This window comes from Vombatus ursinus, unplaced genomic scaffold (genome assembly GCF_900497805.2).
Source record: "Vombatus ursinus unplaced genomic scaffold, bare-nosed wombat genome assembly UNPS02014786.1, whole genome shotgun sequence".
Lineage (NCBI taxonomy): Eukaryota > Metazoa > Chordata > Mammalia > Diprotodontia > Vombatidae > Vombatus > Vombatus ursinus.
Window position 1 is genome coordinate 20,820,956 of NW_020954564.1, and position 17,343 is coordinate 20,838,298.

The following is a 17,343-nucleotide window of genomic DNA, read 5'->3' on the forward strand; positions in this document are numbered from 1 at the left end:
GTGCCTTGTTCCTCCCTTTCCTAGAGAACACAGAGAAATAGGCTCAAATCATAGGAAGGGTTCAGATCAGGGCAGGCTTAGAAAAATACTTGGTTTTTTTTTTTTACAAACCATTTTAATTTATTATTTATTTTTAACATTTTTTTCTTTTAAATTTTGAATTCCAAATTCTCTCCCTCCCTCCCCCCCTCTTTCTCCCCCACTGAGAAGGCAAGCAATATGATATCAATTATACATGTAAAATAATGCAGAACATTTCCATATTAGCCATATTTCAGAAAAAGCAGGAAAGAGAAAGTTAGAAAATTATACTTCAGAGTTCATTAAAACAAATTCTTCCTGAAAATAAGTAATCCCGAACAGGCTACTCTCTTCTCTGGTTCTGTATTCAGACCCCAGTTGCAAGGCTCAGTCTTTATCTCTATGTAGGTTCCTTAGCCAGCGTCCTGGACTGAGCCTGGCCACGTTAGCACTGAGATACTCATATGAAGGAGATGATCTGAAGGATAACCAAAGTAATCCCTGAGCATAGTAGGCATTCATCTCAAGGAATTTAAAAAAAAATTTTAGTTAATTTATTATATTTTTAGTTTTTAACAATCACCTCCATAAGATTTTGAATTTTAAATTTTCTCTCACTCCCTTTGCACCTCCCTCCCCAAGACGGTGTGCAACCTGATATAGGCTCTCCATGTACATTCCTATTAAACATTTTCACATTAGTCATGTTGTAAAGAAGAATTGGAACAATAGGAGGAGCCACAAGAAAGAGGAAATACAACAAAACAGAAGGAAAAAAAAAGAGCAAATAGTATGCTTCCATCTGCATTCAAACTCCATTGTTCTTCCTTTGGATGTGGATAGCATTTTCCATCATGAGACTTTTAGAGATGTCTTAGATCCTTGCGTTGCTGAGAAGAGCCAAGTCTATCAACGTTAGTCATAGCACAACGTGGTTGTTACTGTGTACAATGTTCTCCTGGTTCTGCTCGCTTCACTCAGCATCAGTCCATACAAGTCTTTCCAGGTTTTTCTGAAGTCTGCCTGCTTATCATTTCTTATAACACAATAGTATTCTATTACATTCATAGACCACAACTTGTTCAGCCATTCCCCAGTTGATGGGTATCCCCTCAATTTCCAGTTCTTTACCATCACGGAAAGAGCTGCTATAAATGTTTTTGTAGCTGTGGGTCCTTTTCCCAGTTTTATGATCTCTTTGGGATACAGCCCTAGAAGTGGTATTGCTGGGTCAAAGGCTATGCACATTTTTATAGCCCTTTGGGCATAGTTCCAAATTGCTCTCCAAAATGGTTGGATCAGCACAGAGGATTTTTGCAAGGTCTGAATGAATTCTTACTATGTGCCAGGCACAGTGCTAGGTGCTTGGGATACTGATACAAACAAGAAATGTGGTCCCTGCCTTGTAGAAGCTTACATTCTAATGGGAGAAGACAGCACCTAAAGGAGAGTTAGGGAGGTGAGGAGTGGTACAAATGTAGTGGCATGGTTTGGAAATGGCTGGGAAATGACTTGGCAGCCTAGTTCTGGGCAAGATGAGTCAAAAGTTCACCATTGGAATTCAGGAACACTCTGAGCCTCAGTTTTCTCCTCTTTCAATAAGCATTTTGGTGCCTCCTATGTGCCAGGCACTGTGCTAAGTGCTGGGAATGCAAAGACGAGATAGTCCCTGCTGTCACGGAGCTCAGTCTAATGGGGGAGACAAGATGAGATTAAATATACATAAACACAATTATGTACAGGATAAATTGGAGGTGATCAGCAAAGGGAAGGTGCTGACATTAAGGGGCATTGGGAAAGATCTTGTAGAAGGTGGGATTTTAGCTGGGAGCTGACGGAAATCAGGAAAGTCGGGAGATGGAGATGAGGAGGGAGAGCATGCCAGACTTGGGGAAGGCCAATAAAAATGCCTGGAGTCAGGAGATGGATTGCCTGATTCGAGAAACAACAAGCACCATATTGTCTCTTCAAATTTTTGGCTTATACTTTGCCTTCTTTTCACAGCTAAGCTCCACTTGTACACCTCTTGTTGCCTATTGGATATTTCACCCTTAGGCATCTCAAACTCAACTTATCTAAAACTGAAGTTATCTTTTCCCCTAAACCTATCCCCTGCCCCACTTCTGCACTTACCTATTTCAGACCAGGATTCCACCATAATTTCAGTCACATCGTTTCATGCCCTCAAAAATCATTCCAGGTGGTACAGTGGATAGAGCGCTGGGCCTGAAGTAAGGGAAACCTGAATTCAAATGTGGCCTCAGACCATGTAGCTGTGTCACTCTGGGCAAATGTTAATCATTTGGATGCCGAGCTGTCAAATCCCTTGCACTGTGTCTTGTTGTCAGTTATACCTTCTAACCCTCAGCTCTGGATTACTTCTACTCTCGGCTTCCTCTTTTCCTACTCTGGACAGTGATGGTAGGAAGTCACACAATCCCGCTGACCAGCCTACTGCCAATCTATTATCTGATCTCAACTAGGTCTTCATTGAAGCAAGACCATCCTTTTACTCCTTCCAAATCTATTTTTTATTGAACTCCCTATAAATGTTGCTCTAAACTTTCTGTTTTCTCTTCACATTTGTACTCTTCCTCCTTTCACCCTCACAATTAAGGAACTTCTGTCATCATTTATTGAGAAAACATAGACCATTCACCAGGACCTCTCTCTTCACTTTTCTATATCTCAAAACCTCTTGTTCTATGTCTCAAAACCCCATGTGGCCCTTTGACTGCATCCAAACTTCACAGAATAAATCCCCCTAATAAAAGGATTTGTTCTGTAAAACTTGACTCAATCAAAAGGCCACATCTGAGGACCTAGAAGGCCACATGTGGCCTCGAGGCTGCAGGTTCCCCACCCCTGGTTAAACCCTCATTTGATTTTATCATCCCCTCAAGCCATCATCCTCTTTCTCTCTTTCCTTTCACAGCCAAATTTCTAGAAAAAGCTGTTGCTGTCATTGCTTCAACTTTCTCCCCTTTTATTTCTCAACACTTTGCAGTCTGGTTTCATCCCTCAGTTGAAACTACTCTCTCATGTTGCAAGTTATTGCTTAATTACCAAAGCCGAGTATCTTTTATCAGTGCTTTTCTTCTTGAGTGAAGAGAGGTCAAGAGGTCATTTGTTGTTGTTCAGTTATTTTTTAGTTGTGCCCGACTCTTCATGACCCCATTTGGGTTTTCTTGGCAGAGATAATGGAGTGATTTGCCATTTCCTTCTCCAGCTCATTTTACAGATGAGGAACTGAAATACACAAGGTTAAGTGACTTGCCCAGGGTCATACAGTTAGTAAGTATCTGAAACCAGGTTTGAGCTCAGGAAGTTGAGTCTTCCTGACTTCAGCCCAGCACTCTATCCACTTCACCACCTAGCTGCCCAAAGCACTTTACATATGTTAACTCATTTGATCCTCACAACAACCTTGGGAGGTAGCTATTATTAGCCCTACTTTACAGATGTGAAGATTGAGGCACAGATATGTTAAGTGACTTAGACTCACGTAGCTAGTAAGAGTCTGAGATAGGATCCACATTCTATCCACTATGTCACCTCTCTGTGCCTGACACTGTTGACTTCATTCTTCTTCTAGATACTCATTTCTCTCTGGGTTTTTGTGACGTGGTTCCCTCTTGGTTTACATACTATCTTTTAGACTGCTCCTTCTCAGTCTATTTTGTTGGCTCATCATACATTTCCTATCTGTCAACTATGAGTATACCTCTAAGCTCCATCCTGGCGTCTTTTTCCTTCTCACTGTCTTGATGACTTCATCATCTTCTGTGGATTTAGATATCATCTCTATGAAGATGACAGATCCTGGTCTGTCTTCTTTTATCCTGTCTGGTATCACCAACTGCCTATGACTGGAGGTTCCTTAGGCACTTTACATTCAACATGTCTAACACAGAGCTCATCACTTCTCCTTTTCTATACTTCATTTTTTGTTGGGGGCACCATCTTTCTGGTCACCAAGATACATAACTTCAGTATCATACTCAGCTCCTCACTGAACCTCAACCTCTCCTTCCCCAATTTGTGTTCATTTGCCATGTAGTTTAGATTCTGCATACACATCTCTCATATCTATCTCCTTTTCTCCATAGAGGCAACTCGGTGGCACAGTAAATGGAGCACTGGGCCTGGAGTCAGGAAGACCTGAGTTCAAATCTGGCCTCAGATACTTACTAGCTGTGTGACTGTAGGCAAGTCACATAACCTCTATGTGCCTCAGTTTCCTTATCTGTAAAATGGGGATAATAATAGCACCTACCTCCCAAGGTTGTTGTGAGGATCAAATGAGATAATATTTGTTAAGCGCTTAGCTCAGTGCCTGGCATGATGTAAGTGCTAAATGTTAGCTATTATGCTTATTTTTATTTTTTATTCATAAAACCAGGACCTTAACCCAGGCCTTTCTCAACTCTTGCCTAGACTATTGCAGTAGTCACCTAATTGCCCTCCTTGCCTCAGGTTTCTCCCTTTTCATATCTATCTTCCCTGAAGTTGTTGAAGTTGATATACCCAAGACACAGGTCCTTAGGTCCATGTCACTCCTCTGAGCAGAAAATTCCAATGGCTCCTTATTAGCCCTAGGATCAAATCCAAACTCCTCCTTGGCATTTACATCCCTTTGTAGCCTGGTTCCAATCTACTTTTCCAGATTTAATATGCACAGCTCTTCCTTTTGTAGTCTACATTTCAGCCAAACTCTTGTTCTTCCCATAGAGCAGGGAGGAGCCTGTGGCCTTGAGACCACTTCTAGGCCCTCAAGTGCAGCCCTTTGACTGAATCCAAACTTCATAGGACACATCTCCTTAATAAAAGAATTGTTTGGTAACTTTGGACTCAGTCAGAAGGCTACATCCAAGGACCTAGAAGGCCATATATGGCCTCCAGGCCACAGGTTTTCCCATCCCTGCCATAGAGTATTCCATCTCTTTCTTTCATGCCCTGGTACGGACCAATTCTCTCAGCACCTGATATGTATTCCATCTTTACCTCTACCTTTGGAATCCTCAGTTTCCTTTGGTGTTCAGCTTGTGACACCTTCTCCATGTGGCTTTTCCTGACACTCCCCTCCTCCCCCTAGCTGTTAGCAGCCCCTCCCAAAAATTGCCTCATGCATACTTTGTGTGAGGTCCCTTAAGCTCTTTATCCGTGATCCTGTACCTATACACGTTGTCTCCACAGATAGAATGTAAACTCTGTGGGGGGAGGTATTCTTTCACTTTGGTCTTTGTATTCCCAGCACCCACTATAGTGTCTGGCACATAGATGGCATTTAATAAATGCTTTTTGATTAATTAATTAGAATTCTGGCCATGCGTGCTTCCCTGAGCACTGTTTGTTTTTTTTTCATTGGCATTAATTAGATATGGCCTGTGCTGTGACACTAACCAGTTACTTCTGTTGTGTCTTTTTTAAAGGATTCACTCCCGTGAGCACTTCAAGGAGAAATACGCCGTGGATGATGTGCAGTATTCAGATGACGTGAGTGTCTTTTTGTTGTTTTAACTAATAGTTGTTGACTATGATTCATCCAAACAGTAATTTTACATAATGTAGTCTAATTTCCTAATTCATCACATTCTCCTGTGCAGCAGAAACTGGGCTTTTGGTTCTGGTTATTCTTCTTCTCTCTCTAGACACTCTCTAGGTGACCCCATCAGCTTCCACCCATTAAGCTGTCATCTCTGCAGACCTATCTAGCCTTCCACTCTCCGTTGAGCTCCAGTCCTGCATTTCTAACTTCCTTCTGGTTAACTCCACTTTGATTAGGCATCTTCAATTCAACATGTACAAAACTGGAGCTTATTTTTCTCCCCCATCCACATTCCCTTAACTTCCTTATTTCTGTCTATGGCATCACCATTCTTCTAGTCAACTAGTTTTGCAACCTAGAGTCACCCTCTACTCTTTGCTGTTCCTTACCCCCCAGCCCCTGTATTCAACCAGTTGCCAAGTCTTTTTTTTTTCTTTAATTAATTTATTTTTAGTTTTCAACATTCACTTCCATAAGCTTTTTTTCGTTTTTGTTTTAATTTATTTATTTTTGGTTTTCAACATTCACTTCCACAAGATTTTGAGTTGCAAATTTTCTCCCCATCTCATCCCTCCCCTCCCAAGATGACATGCATTCTAAATAGCCCTTCCCCTCCTCTACCCTCCCTTCTGTCCCCCCCCCCACCTTTGTCTTATCCCCATTCCCTTCTATTTTCTGTAGGGCAGGATAGATTTCTATTGGCTATATATCTTATTTCCCAGTTGCATGTGAAAATAATTTTTAACATTTGTTTTTAAAACTTTGGGTTCCAAATTTTCTCCTTTCCTCCCTCCTCACCCACCCTCACTGAGAAGGCAAGCAACTCAATACAGGTTATACATGTGTAGTCATACAAGATACTTCCGTAGTAGTCATGTTGTGAAAAACTAACTATATTTCCCTTCCTCCTATCTTGCCCCCCATTTATTCCATTCTCTCTTTTGACCCTGTTCCTCTTCAGAAGTGTTTGCTTCTGATTACCCTCTCCCCCAATCTTCCCTCCCCTCTATCATCCCCCCACTTTCTTACCCCTTTCCCCCTTATTTTCCTGTAGGGCAAGATAGATTTCCATACCAAATTGAGTGTGTATATTATTCCCTCCTTAAGCCAAATCCAATGAGAATAAGATTCACTCATTCCCTCTCACCTTCCCCTACTTCCCCTCTATGATAAAAGCCTTTTCTTGTCTGTTTTATGTGAGATAATTTGCCCCATTCTACCTCTCCCTTTCTCTTTCTCCCAGTATAAGTCTCTCTCACCCCTTAATTTTATTCTCCAGATATCACTTCTTCGTCTTCAACTCACCCTGTGCCCTCTATCTATCTATCTCTGTATATACATACATATAATTTTTTTCCCTCCAACTACCCTAATACTGACAGAAGTCTCATGAGTTACAAATATCATCTTTCCATGCAGGAATGTAAACAGTTCAACCTTAGTAAATCCCTTATGATTTCTCTTTCCTGTTTACCTCTTCATGTTTCACTTGAGTCTTGTATTTGAAAGTCAGATTTTCTGTTCAGCTCTGTTCTTTTCATCAAGAATGCTTGAAAATTCTCTATTTCACTGAATGTCCATTTTTTCCCCTGAAGGATTATACTTAGTTTTGCTGGGTAGGTGATTCTTGGTTGTAATCCTGTCTCCTTTGACCTCCAGAATATTATATTCCAAGCCCTCTGGTTCCTTAATGTAGAAGCTGCTAAATCTTGTACTATCCTGATTGTGTTTCCACAATACTTGAATTGTTTCTTTCTGGCTGCTTACAATATTTTTTCCTTGACCTGGGAACTATGGAATTTGGCTACAATATTCCTAGGAGTTTTCCTTTGGGGATCTCTTTCAGGAGGCGATGGGTGGATTCTTTCAATTTCTATTTTGCCCTCTGGTTCTAGAATAGCAGAGCAGTTTTCCTTGATAATTTCTTGAAAGATGATGTCTAGGCTCTTTTTTTGATCATGGCTTTCAGATAGTGCAATAATTTTTAAATGATCTCTCTTGAATCTATTTTCCAGGTCAGTTGTTTTTCCAATAAGATATTTCACATTGTTTTCTATTTTTTCGTTCTGTTGGTTTTGTTTTACAATGTCTTGATTTTTCATAAAATTACTAGCTTCCATTTGCTCCATTCTAATTTTTAAGGAAGTATTTTCTTCAGTGAGTTTTTGGACTTCCTTTTCCATTTGGTCAGTTCTGCTTTTGAAGCCATTCTTCTCCTCATTGGCTTTTTGGACCTCTTTTGCCATTTGGGTTAGGCTAATTTTTAAGGTGTTATTTTCTTCATTATTTTTTTGGGTCTCCTTTAGCATGCTGTTGACTTGTTTTTCATGATTTTCTTGCATCACTCTCATTTCTCTTCCCAGTTTTTCCTCAATTTCTCTTACTTGATTTTCAAAATCCTTTTTGAGCTCTTCCATGGCCTGGGACTGAATAATATGAATATTTTTCTTGGAGACTTTGGATGTAGGAGCTTTGACTTTGTTGTCTTCTTCTTGGTTATATGTTTTGATCTTTTTTGTCACCAAAGAAAGATTCTATGGTCTGTCATTTTTGCGCATTTTGCTCATATTCCCAGCCAATTACTTGAGTTTTAAATCTTTGTTAAGGTAGGGGTCTGCTTCCAGTGTGGCGAATGTACTGTCCCAAGCTTTGTGCAGCTGTTTTCAGAGATACTTCTAGGGACCTGTAAATTTTTAGTTCTTCCAAGATGGTGCGATCAAGGGTGAGGTATTTACTCCTTTCCTGGCCTGTACTCTGGTCTGTGAGTGACCACAAGCACTGTTTTCTGCTTTAGAACTGTGAGGAGGATTCCCTCTGCACCGCCACTACAAGCTCCACCACACCAGCACTCCTCCACACCCTAGGACAGCCACCCAGAACTGCGACCCAGATCCAAGCACAGGCAAAGCAAGAGAATCTTGCCTCAGCACCAGCAAAGATAGCCCTGCAATCCCCCTCTGATCAGCCACTCGATTCTCCCTCAGTATGTGGGCCAAGCTCCAGAAGGAGCTGCTATCCAGGATTGCACCGGGACTGGGGCTGAGACCGAGCTTCTCTCTCACAGCAGTCACAAACCTTTCCTACTGACCTTTTAAATTGTCTTTGCGTTTGTGGGTTGAGAAGTCTGGAAACTACCACAGCTGCCCGTGATTCAGTCCCCTGAGGTCTGTTCCAGGTTTGCTGAGGGCTGGTCTTTGCCTGCATGCCCACGCTGAACTGTGCTCCTCTCACAGCGTGGTGCAATATACTTTTCCAATCAACCATCCAGGTTGTCTTGGGCTGGAAATTTGTTTCATTCTGTCTTTTTGTGAGTTCTGCTGCTCTTGAATTTGTTTAGAGCCATTTTTTACAAGTATTTAAAGGGGTTTGGGGGAGAGCTCAAGCGAGTCATTGCTTTTACTCTGCCCCCAGTTGCCAAGTCTTATTGGTTGTAGTTGTATCCCCACAGTGTATCTTGCATGCATCTCTTTCTCTCTGCTCACACGATTACCACCCTAGTTTAGGCCTTCATCGCTACTCTCTTGGACTAGTATGTTAGCCTCTTTTTTCTTTCTTTATATTTTTTTTAACATTAGCCTCTTAATTGGTATCTCTGTCTGCGTCTCTCTCTTCCACGTAGCTGCCAAGTTGATATTCCTGAAACACAGGTCTGACCCTGTGTTTCACAGGCTCCCTATTATTGCCTCTAGGATAAAAATTCAATTCCTAGCTTTTAATATTTTCTCATGGTGTAAGTTTTTGGACCTTTTTCTCCACTAGAAATATTTCCCTTTATTTGTCCCTCTATCCTCTGTATGCCTTCACTGTCCTACTCTTTCTAATTCTCCCAGGGAATTTCTTATATGAGTTGTGGTGGTGGTGATATTTCACAACTTACAGCTCAGACAATAATCAGTTTCTACTGTAGGGAATTGCAGTTACAAATTTTTGAATCAGTATCTTTTTGGAAAGATCTTTATTTGTAAAGAGAACTCTTCCTTATCCCCTATCTCCCCCCACACCTTCTTTATACACTTGGAGTTTAGTGTCTGCTAAATCTGGATCTCTGCTTATGATATGTGAGGGGGTAGAAATTCAAGTGCATTATCATTTCTTCTTTTGGATTTGTTTTACAGTGTCTTGATTTCGCATAAAGTCAGTAGCTTCCAATTGCTCTATTCTAATTTTTAAGGAAGTATTTTCTTCAGTAATCTTTTGGACTTCCTTTTCCATTTGGCCAATTTTGTTTTTTAGGGCATTCTTCTCCTCATTGGCTTTTTGGACCTCTTTTGCCATTTGGGTTAGGCTATTTTTTAAGGTGTTATTTTCTTCAGTGTTTTTTTGGGTCTCCTTTAGCAAGCTGTTGACTTGTTTTTCATGATTTTCTTGCATCACTCTCATTTCTCTTCCCAGTTTTTCCTCTACTTCTCTTACTTGCTTCTCATAATCCCTTTTGAGCTCTTCCAAGGCCTGGGACAGATTCATATTTTTCTTGGAGGCTTTGCATATAGGAGCTTTGACTTTGTTGTCTTCTTCTGGTTGTATGTTTTGATCTTCTTTGTCACCAAAGTAAGATAATATAGTCTGACTCTTTTTGCGTGGCTTACTCATGATCCCAGTCAATTACTTGGGTTTTAAACACTTTGTTAAGGTAAGAGTCTGCTTCCAATGTGGAGAATGTACTGTCCCAAGCTTCGGGGGTTTGTACAGCTGTTTTCAGAGATACTTCTAGGGACCTGTAAATTTTCAGTTCTTCCAAGGTGGTATGATAAGGGATGAAGTGTTTCCTCTCCACCACCACAACAAGCTCCACCATGCCAGTGTTCTTCCTTGCCCCAGGACCGCCCCTCAGAACTACGACCCAGATCCAAGCAGGGGCAAAGCAAGAGATTCCTGCCTCAGCACTGGCAAAGAGATCCTTGCAAACTCCTTTGATCAGCCACTCGATTCCCCCTCAGTCTGTAGGCCGGAAGCTCAGGAAGCCGTCGCCGTGCATGGGACTTGCGGGTGAGACCTAGCTTCTCTCTCACCGCAGTCACAGACTTTTCCCACTGACCTTCCAAGTTGTCTTTGGCGTTCATGGGTTGAGTAGTCTGGAAACCACCACAGCTGCCCGTGATTCAGCCCTCTGAGGCCTGCTCCAGGTTCGCTGTGGCCTGCGCTCCCACACTGAACTGCGCTCCTCTCCCAGCCTGGCGTGATATACCTTTCCCATCAACCATCCAGGTTGTCTTGGGCTGGAAATTTGTTTCACTGTCTTTTAGTGGGTTTTGCTGCTTTAGAATTTGTTCAGAGCCATTTTTTTACAGGTATTTGGAGGGGTTTGGGGGAGAACTCAAGGCAGTCACTGCTTTCACTCTGTGATCTTGGCTCCACCCCTTTGCATTATCATTTCTTAAAAGGAATTAATGACTTAAGCAGTCAGAGGATCTGGGTTAAAATAAATAAATTTTTATATTTGCCTGGGGTGTCATGGCTTATTGGATTGGTCATTGTTGCAGGAATGGGGAAGACCTGGGTTAAAGTCTAGCCCCTACAGCACTATTCTATTTGATGCCCTATTCTGACTCTCTAAAGGCCAGGCATGGTGGCACATGCTTCTAATCCCAGCTCTTGACAAGGCTGAGACTGGTGAATCTCTTGTTCTGGAGTTCTGAACTATGGTAGCTATGCCAATCTGGTGTCCTTACTAAGTTTGGCATCAATATGGTCAGCCTCTGGAAGCACAGTGTGTATGTCAAGAGGTATAACAGGTTACCTAAGGAGGGTTGACTAGTCCACATTGGAAAGGTCAAAGCTCCCATGCTAATCAATAGTAGGATCTAGTCCATGAGTAGACTGCATTTCCAGACTGGGTGAAATAAGGAGACCTACCCTTTAAAAAAAAAAAAGGAAGGAAGGAAGAAAAAGATTCAACTGAAGGCTGTAAATAAGACCCTAATTAATGAATATGCTAATTGTTCTTCTCCATTGCAGTCATTAACCAGTGACACAGATATAAGGTACAAAATAGAAGGTTTTTGCCTTGTAGACCTGATTCTATCAGGTACATCCTTAGATGTAGGTAAATGAAGCTTTAAATATGTCCAAGTCTTTCAGGCCCTAAGGGCACCATTTAGTGAACAGTAGGAAGTAATTTAGAGTTAATACACTTCCCAGAATACTTCACATGCAGAGAGCAGCTGATTCAGCTAGCAGAATGTGGCCCATTAGAATTGTGTTTCTGCAGTCCTGAGTAGATCTGATCCTATCTATACCTGAAAAGTCAAAAGGAGCTTGTGTTCAGGGCATGCTTACACTCTGACCATATTGGTTTCTGTGCTGCTGATCAGTGGAGAGAGTGCTTGATGGAGAGCCTTACTTAGGCTTCCAGGGACCTCATGACCTCACCATACCTTCCCTTGGACAGTCACAGATGCCACTGTCCTCTTTTCTCTAAGTTAGCTGATTCCTCACAAATAAAGCTCCAGCTTCATCCTCCTAACTTTGCCCAAATAAAAGCACTTACAGAAATAGCCACAACTGCAATTGCACAGCTACGTTTTCCCTTCCAAGCTCTCCTGTGAGCAGATGTTCTCCGTGGGTTTATGCACCTGGCCATCTTTAGAAAATTAGGGAACTCAACAGCATCTCTGCCAAGAGCTGGGAGTGACTTCTGTGTGGAGCTGCTTGGGCAACCAGAGTCAGATTTTCTCCAGACCCAGTCTCCCCCATAGAGCAAATTCTCCTTTGCCAGAGTCCAAGTCTCCCTTTGCTGGCCTGGGTAACATTTTCTTTTCAAGTCAGAGTTTTGAGGGTTGCCTGGTGCAGGGGTGAGGAAGCTGTGGTGGGATAGTTTGTTCTGTGCTGCTTAGATATGATTCAGGGATGTACATGGTGAAGAATGAAGCTCTTTTTTGGATCTGGCATCTGGGGTATGGCTCTGGCTGGCTATGGAAAAGCATACAGGGTGGGACTAGCTTCACCACCTCTCTAAGTAAATGTGGCGGAGACTTCTTCCATTCCACTTGGGTTCACTCAGTGACCGACTGCCTCCTGCACATATCTCATGCTCATTGCTTCCTCTGCACCCTTGTTTAGGCTATTCAGCTTGCATTGAATGACCTCCATCCTTTTTGATGTCTCTCTAAATCCTAGAAGACTCAGTTAGAATCTCTCTGTTCCCTGAAGCCTTCTCTTACTGACAAACCCCAAAATATTCTTTTGGAATCAGAAACACCTGGGCTTGAATCTCATCTCAGACAATTACTAGCAGTATGATCCTGGACAAGTCACTTAACCTCTCTGTGCCTTAGTTTCCTCATTGGTAAAATGAAAATAATAATAGCAACTATCTGATAGAGTCACTGTGAAGATCAGATGAGGTAATATATGTAAAGTGCTTTACAAACCTTAAAGTGCTACATAAATGTTAGCTATTACTCATTGGTTTAGCATATGATGTGCCTTGCCTAGTAGTATTTTCTGGCTGTTTTTATCTTTTTATTCTCCCAAAAGATTGCGTCTTCTTTCCTGGATCTCCCACAGTGCCCAGCCCTGGATAAATCCTGATTTTCCTGTATCCTCAGCACCATGCTGTTTGTGGTATCTAATAATGGCTAGGGAATGTATTAATATGGATATGACCTGTCATTTTAATATCCTTGATTGGAATATCTAAAATAGTTCCAAAAATTATTTGCATGCAAGGAACAAGGTGCCTTGTCAGTTATCTAAAGTCTGTTCACGCATCAGAGGCAGCGAGGAACCTGCTGAGTTTGAATTCTGACTTGTTGCTGCTCCACCCCTAGCCATATGGGGATTCTTTTCACATTTTGTTTCTAGTCTGATAAGATGCATCTTAACGTCAGTGTCCTTTGAAGGCCCAGGTATTAGTAGCTCGTCTCTCTTAAACCTTGAAGGATACGTGGTCTGTTGGCTAATACCAGGTGCCTTAGGAACTGGAATCCTGGAGTTTATACCTGATGCTACCAGTGATCCACGTCTGTGATCTCTGTTGAGTCCATCTCTGTGCAAAAGCCTAGCCAGCCACTGACTGCCTTTTTTATTTCAAGATGAAAAAAATTCCATTAAAAAGGTATCCATGTTTTTTTTTGGGGGGGGGGGTGGTACAAGGTTCCAACATAAATTGGTTTCCAATTCCAGTGCTTTTCAGTAAAAATAGAGGCATTCTTTGCCATAAGAATGGAGGACTCCTGAATGGTGAACTTACAGACTTAATGCTAGGGCCAGTTTTCATTTTTAACAGCATCCTTTGAGTCTTAGCTCCCAAGAATGGTTTATTGAATAACCTAAAGTCAGCAGAAAGCAGAAAGAAGCCCCACCTTAACCTGTCTAGTCCACCCACCCATCTTTCTCCTGAGGGCACATCGGGGTCTAAAAGAGCCAATTCCACATGAAATGAGATCTGTAGAGTCGGTAGAATCTCTTCCCTTTTAGCCCTTTTAACTCTCTTGAAAGACAGGACAGGAAAGCAGATTCCTAACTTGTGAGAATTGGAAGGAAATACCTTCATTCACCCCTAGAATGAACAGTTATTTATGGTCATGATGACAAAAGGAGAATGGGTTGGTGGAGAGGAGTGGGCATCTTACCTTTCAATTGGCTTAGCTGGACTTTGTATGCCCCTAACTGCTGGGATATCCCAGAATGACAGGAAGCTCTATGAATTTTCTCTTGTATGTATATAAGGAAAAAAACTTTTAAGTAAAATCGAGTCCAGTGGTCACATTCTGAGCATTCTCAATTAACTGTAAGATAGCCAAAAATGTGGAAAAAAGTGAAAAGGGCCCTGAAAGGTGAGAAAAATAGCCATCTCAAACCTCCTGCTCTTTAGTTTGTAGAAGAATGTTAGTACTCTGCCTTCTTCTCAGTTACTTTGTGTATATTTTATGGCTGTCTGTGAACATGTTGTACCTCTTTCCCTCTGCCCCCGCCCAATCTTTACTCACTCCTTCTAGAATTTAAGCTTGTTGAGGGCAGGAACTGTCTCCCTTTTGTATTTGTATTTCCAGCGTGAAGCACAGTGTAGGTACTTAATAAACACCTTTTGATTGTTTGAATGCATTATTAGCTCAGTATGGTACCTGAAATTTAGGTTATTAGCTTAATAATTTTAAGATCATAGTCTTTAAAGCTGGAAAGAAACTTAGAGTTCATCTGATCCAACTCCTTAACTCTACAGATAAGGAAACTGAAGCTCAGAGAGGGGGAGTGACTTGTCTAAGGTGACATGAGTAGTAAGTGGGCCAAGCCTGGGTTAGAATCCAAGTCTCTGACTCCAAACCCACAGTTCTTCCAGTTCTTCTATAGTTACCTGCTTTCCTCTGGTGCCCTTTAATTGTTCTCAAGTTATAATGGATGCAGAGCATAAACAGTGAGTCACTGCTGACATCAAAGGAGGAGAGAGCAAAATCTAGCGGACCAAAAGAACTAGACATGTATATCATTCAGGGCAGGGACAAACTGCCCTGTCCTCCTCAGCAGGCACTGAGGATATTGCTGTATCACAGCTCAGGACAATAATTTATGCTGATAATAATGAGTCATCAAGAAAAGGGTAAATTTTGTTCAGTTAATGCACACTGTTCAACAAGGCAAGGAGTAGGTTATAAAAAGAAACATTTACCTTAAAATGGTCATTATTTTAAAAAAAATTTTTTTTGGCTCTTTAAAGCAAATACTTAAACTTTAGTTCTCTGAAAAAAAAAATCACTCATTCAGAGACCTTGTCCTCCAGGTGTGTCTGATCAATTCAGAGTCACCGACCCTGGGTCTATCATTAATGCAACAATGGCCATTTAATCACCATTCCCACAGAATGAGGACCAGTGGAGTAGCAAACAGGGCGTGGCTCAGAAATTTGGTCCGGCGCTACAGGGAAGTGGTTGTACATTCTCAGAGAGGAGAAGCAAACCCACTAGGCATCTTACACATGCTGTGTTTGTCTCCTTTCCCCTTATTTTCACAGAAGCTAGTCTGCCTGAAAACACTGGCTGCCATTTGAAGGAAAGCAAGGGCATTTAGCGGAGAAGGTTTTCTAAAAGCTAAGAGGTCCCAAGAGACCACTCGCCTATGGAAATGAGGGGCCCAGGTTGACATTGATGAGCTATTCAGTGATGGGCCTCAGTGTTTAGTGGATGCGACACAGCATTGTGTGTTCCTTTAATTTTTTGTGGCATGAGAACAGAATATGCTGATGACTGTGAGCTGCTAATGGGTCTCGATGGAAATGATAGAAGACCGGAGTCAGCGTAGGATTGGAAATGCTTCATCGCCCCCAGAGGTAACTGGGGTCCACTCAAGCAGTTGTAATCAATAAAAGATGATCCACTGCACTGAACAACAAACATACAGCTTACAACCATGCCAGAGAGGAGCATTGGCCTGTGCCAGTTTTATTGGGCAGCACGGTAATGGCCACATTTCTCTTCCATTATTCTTGACTCTTGTATCCTGATAGTCATCTTGGAGGAAAAAAACCATTAGCCTACACATTTGTTATCTCCTGTCCCTGCTCTCTTTCCCAAGGACAATAGCAGATGTAATCCCCAAATGCTATTACCTCCCTTTGTTTCAACTACTGTAATTGTTAGAAATCATTACGTGATGGTAAATGGAGACAGATCGTGACAAGTCTACAAGACACACTGCTGTTAACACATGTCCCTGGGGTGCTTCTTTTTTTTTTTTTTCCCTTCTAAACGATCCTGGTTCCCAGTCTCTAGGAGAGAAGGAGATGGTAAGACAGAACAGAATCTCTTTCAAACCAATTGGCTTTTATTTGTCTAACAGGGAACCTGTGACTTCTGTGTTTGGCCTTGGTAACTGCTTGCTTCTAGGGTGCTTGCATTGTGTCTTTTTAATGAATTCTAATAACCAAATGCAATTTTCTGTTTTAAATTTTAGATAGCCAAGGTCTTGGCTTCAAAGACTCCATCGGTTCTTCTCACCCTGGTAAGTAATGCCTGTGTTTTCAGAGACTTTTTGGTGGCTTGTGTTAGTCTGCCACAGAGAGTAGGGAAGTACAAACCTCTCTCTGTGCAGGTAAGTCTCATATGGTAGTGAAGGACAATAAAATAACGAAAGTATGAACATTTAATGAGTTTCTTCACCATTTGATTAAATCTCATCAGTAACTTGTAGAAATCACATTCCAGTGTAGCTGCCTGGGAATCTTGTGGTGAGGACACCATGTTGGCTACCTCTTCAATATGCCATATGGCAGCTTCCAAATGTGACTGACCAGCAGAACACAGAGATGCTACCTTATTAAAGGAGTAAAGTTAGAACGATGAGACGGTACTGACACATAAAGCAAATACGGCACCAGCAAAGATGCCCTGGGCTAAATTTTATGGCAAAAGCATGATGGGATTGGGGGTCAGGAGGTGTGAGATCTAGTCCTTGCTCTGATGCTAACCCATGGTGTGACCATGGGCAAGTCATTTCCTGTCCAATTTCCCCATTTGTAAAATGGTGGGCTTGAATTAGATAAGATCCCTTCTAGCTCTAATATTTCACATTCTAGAATGTTGTAAACAGAGTTTCAGTCACTTTTTACTCTCTTTCTCCTATGCAGTTCTTAGTAGAATTTAAAGAAACACCAATATAAACCCTTTACACTTCGTCCATCTTTGAATTATCTTTGACAGTGAGGACATATTTTGAACTGAGCATTTCAGCAGAGTAAGGCTCTGAAGATCAATGGCCTCAACTTCTTCCTTAAACATCTAGGACTGTCATATGCCGAGAAAGTATTTAATAAAGCTAAATTGGTGGTAGTGGTGGTAGTG

General features: G+C 41.7%; 1 protein-coding gene across 1 annotated transcript in view; it reads left to right on the forward strand.

Moving 5' to 3' along the window:
- The window catches only part of LOC114046955 (xaa-Pro dipeptidase), a 257,017-nt gene that overhangs the window by 49,371 nt on the left and 190,303 nt on the right, over nt 1–17,343 (forward strand). Inside the window, exons 4-5 of the mRNA XM_027867604.1 lie at nt 5,454–5,517; nt 16,457–16,504. Coding sequence (XP_027723405.1) covers nt 5,454–5,517; nt 16,457–16,504 — 112 coding nt within the window. The remainder of the gene's footprint in view (nt 1–5,453; nt 5,518–16,456; nt 16,505–17,343) is intronic.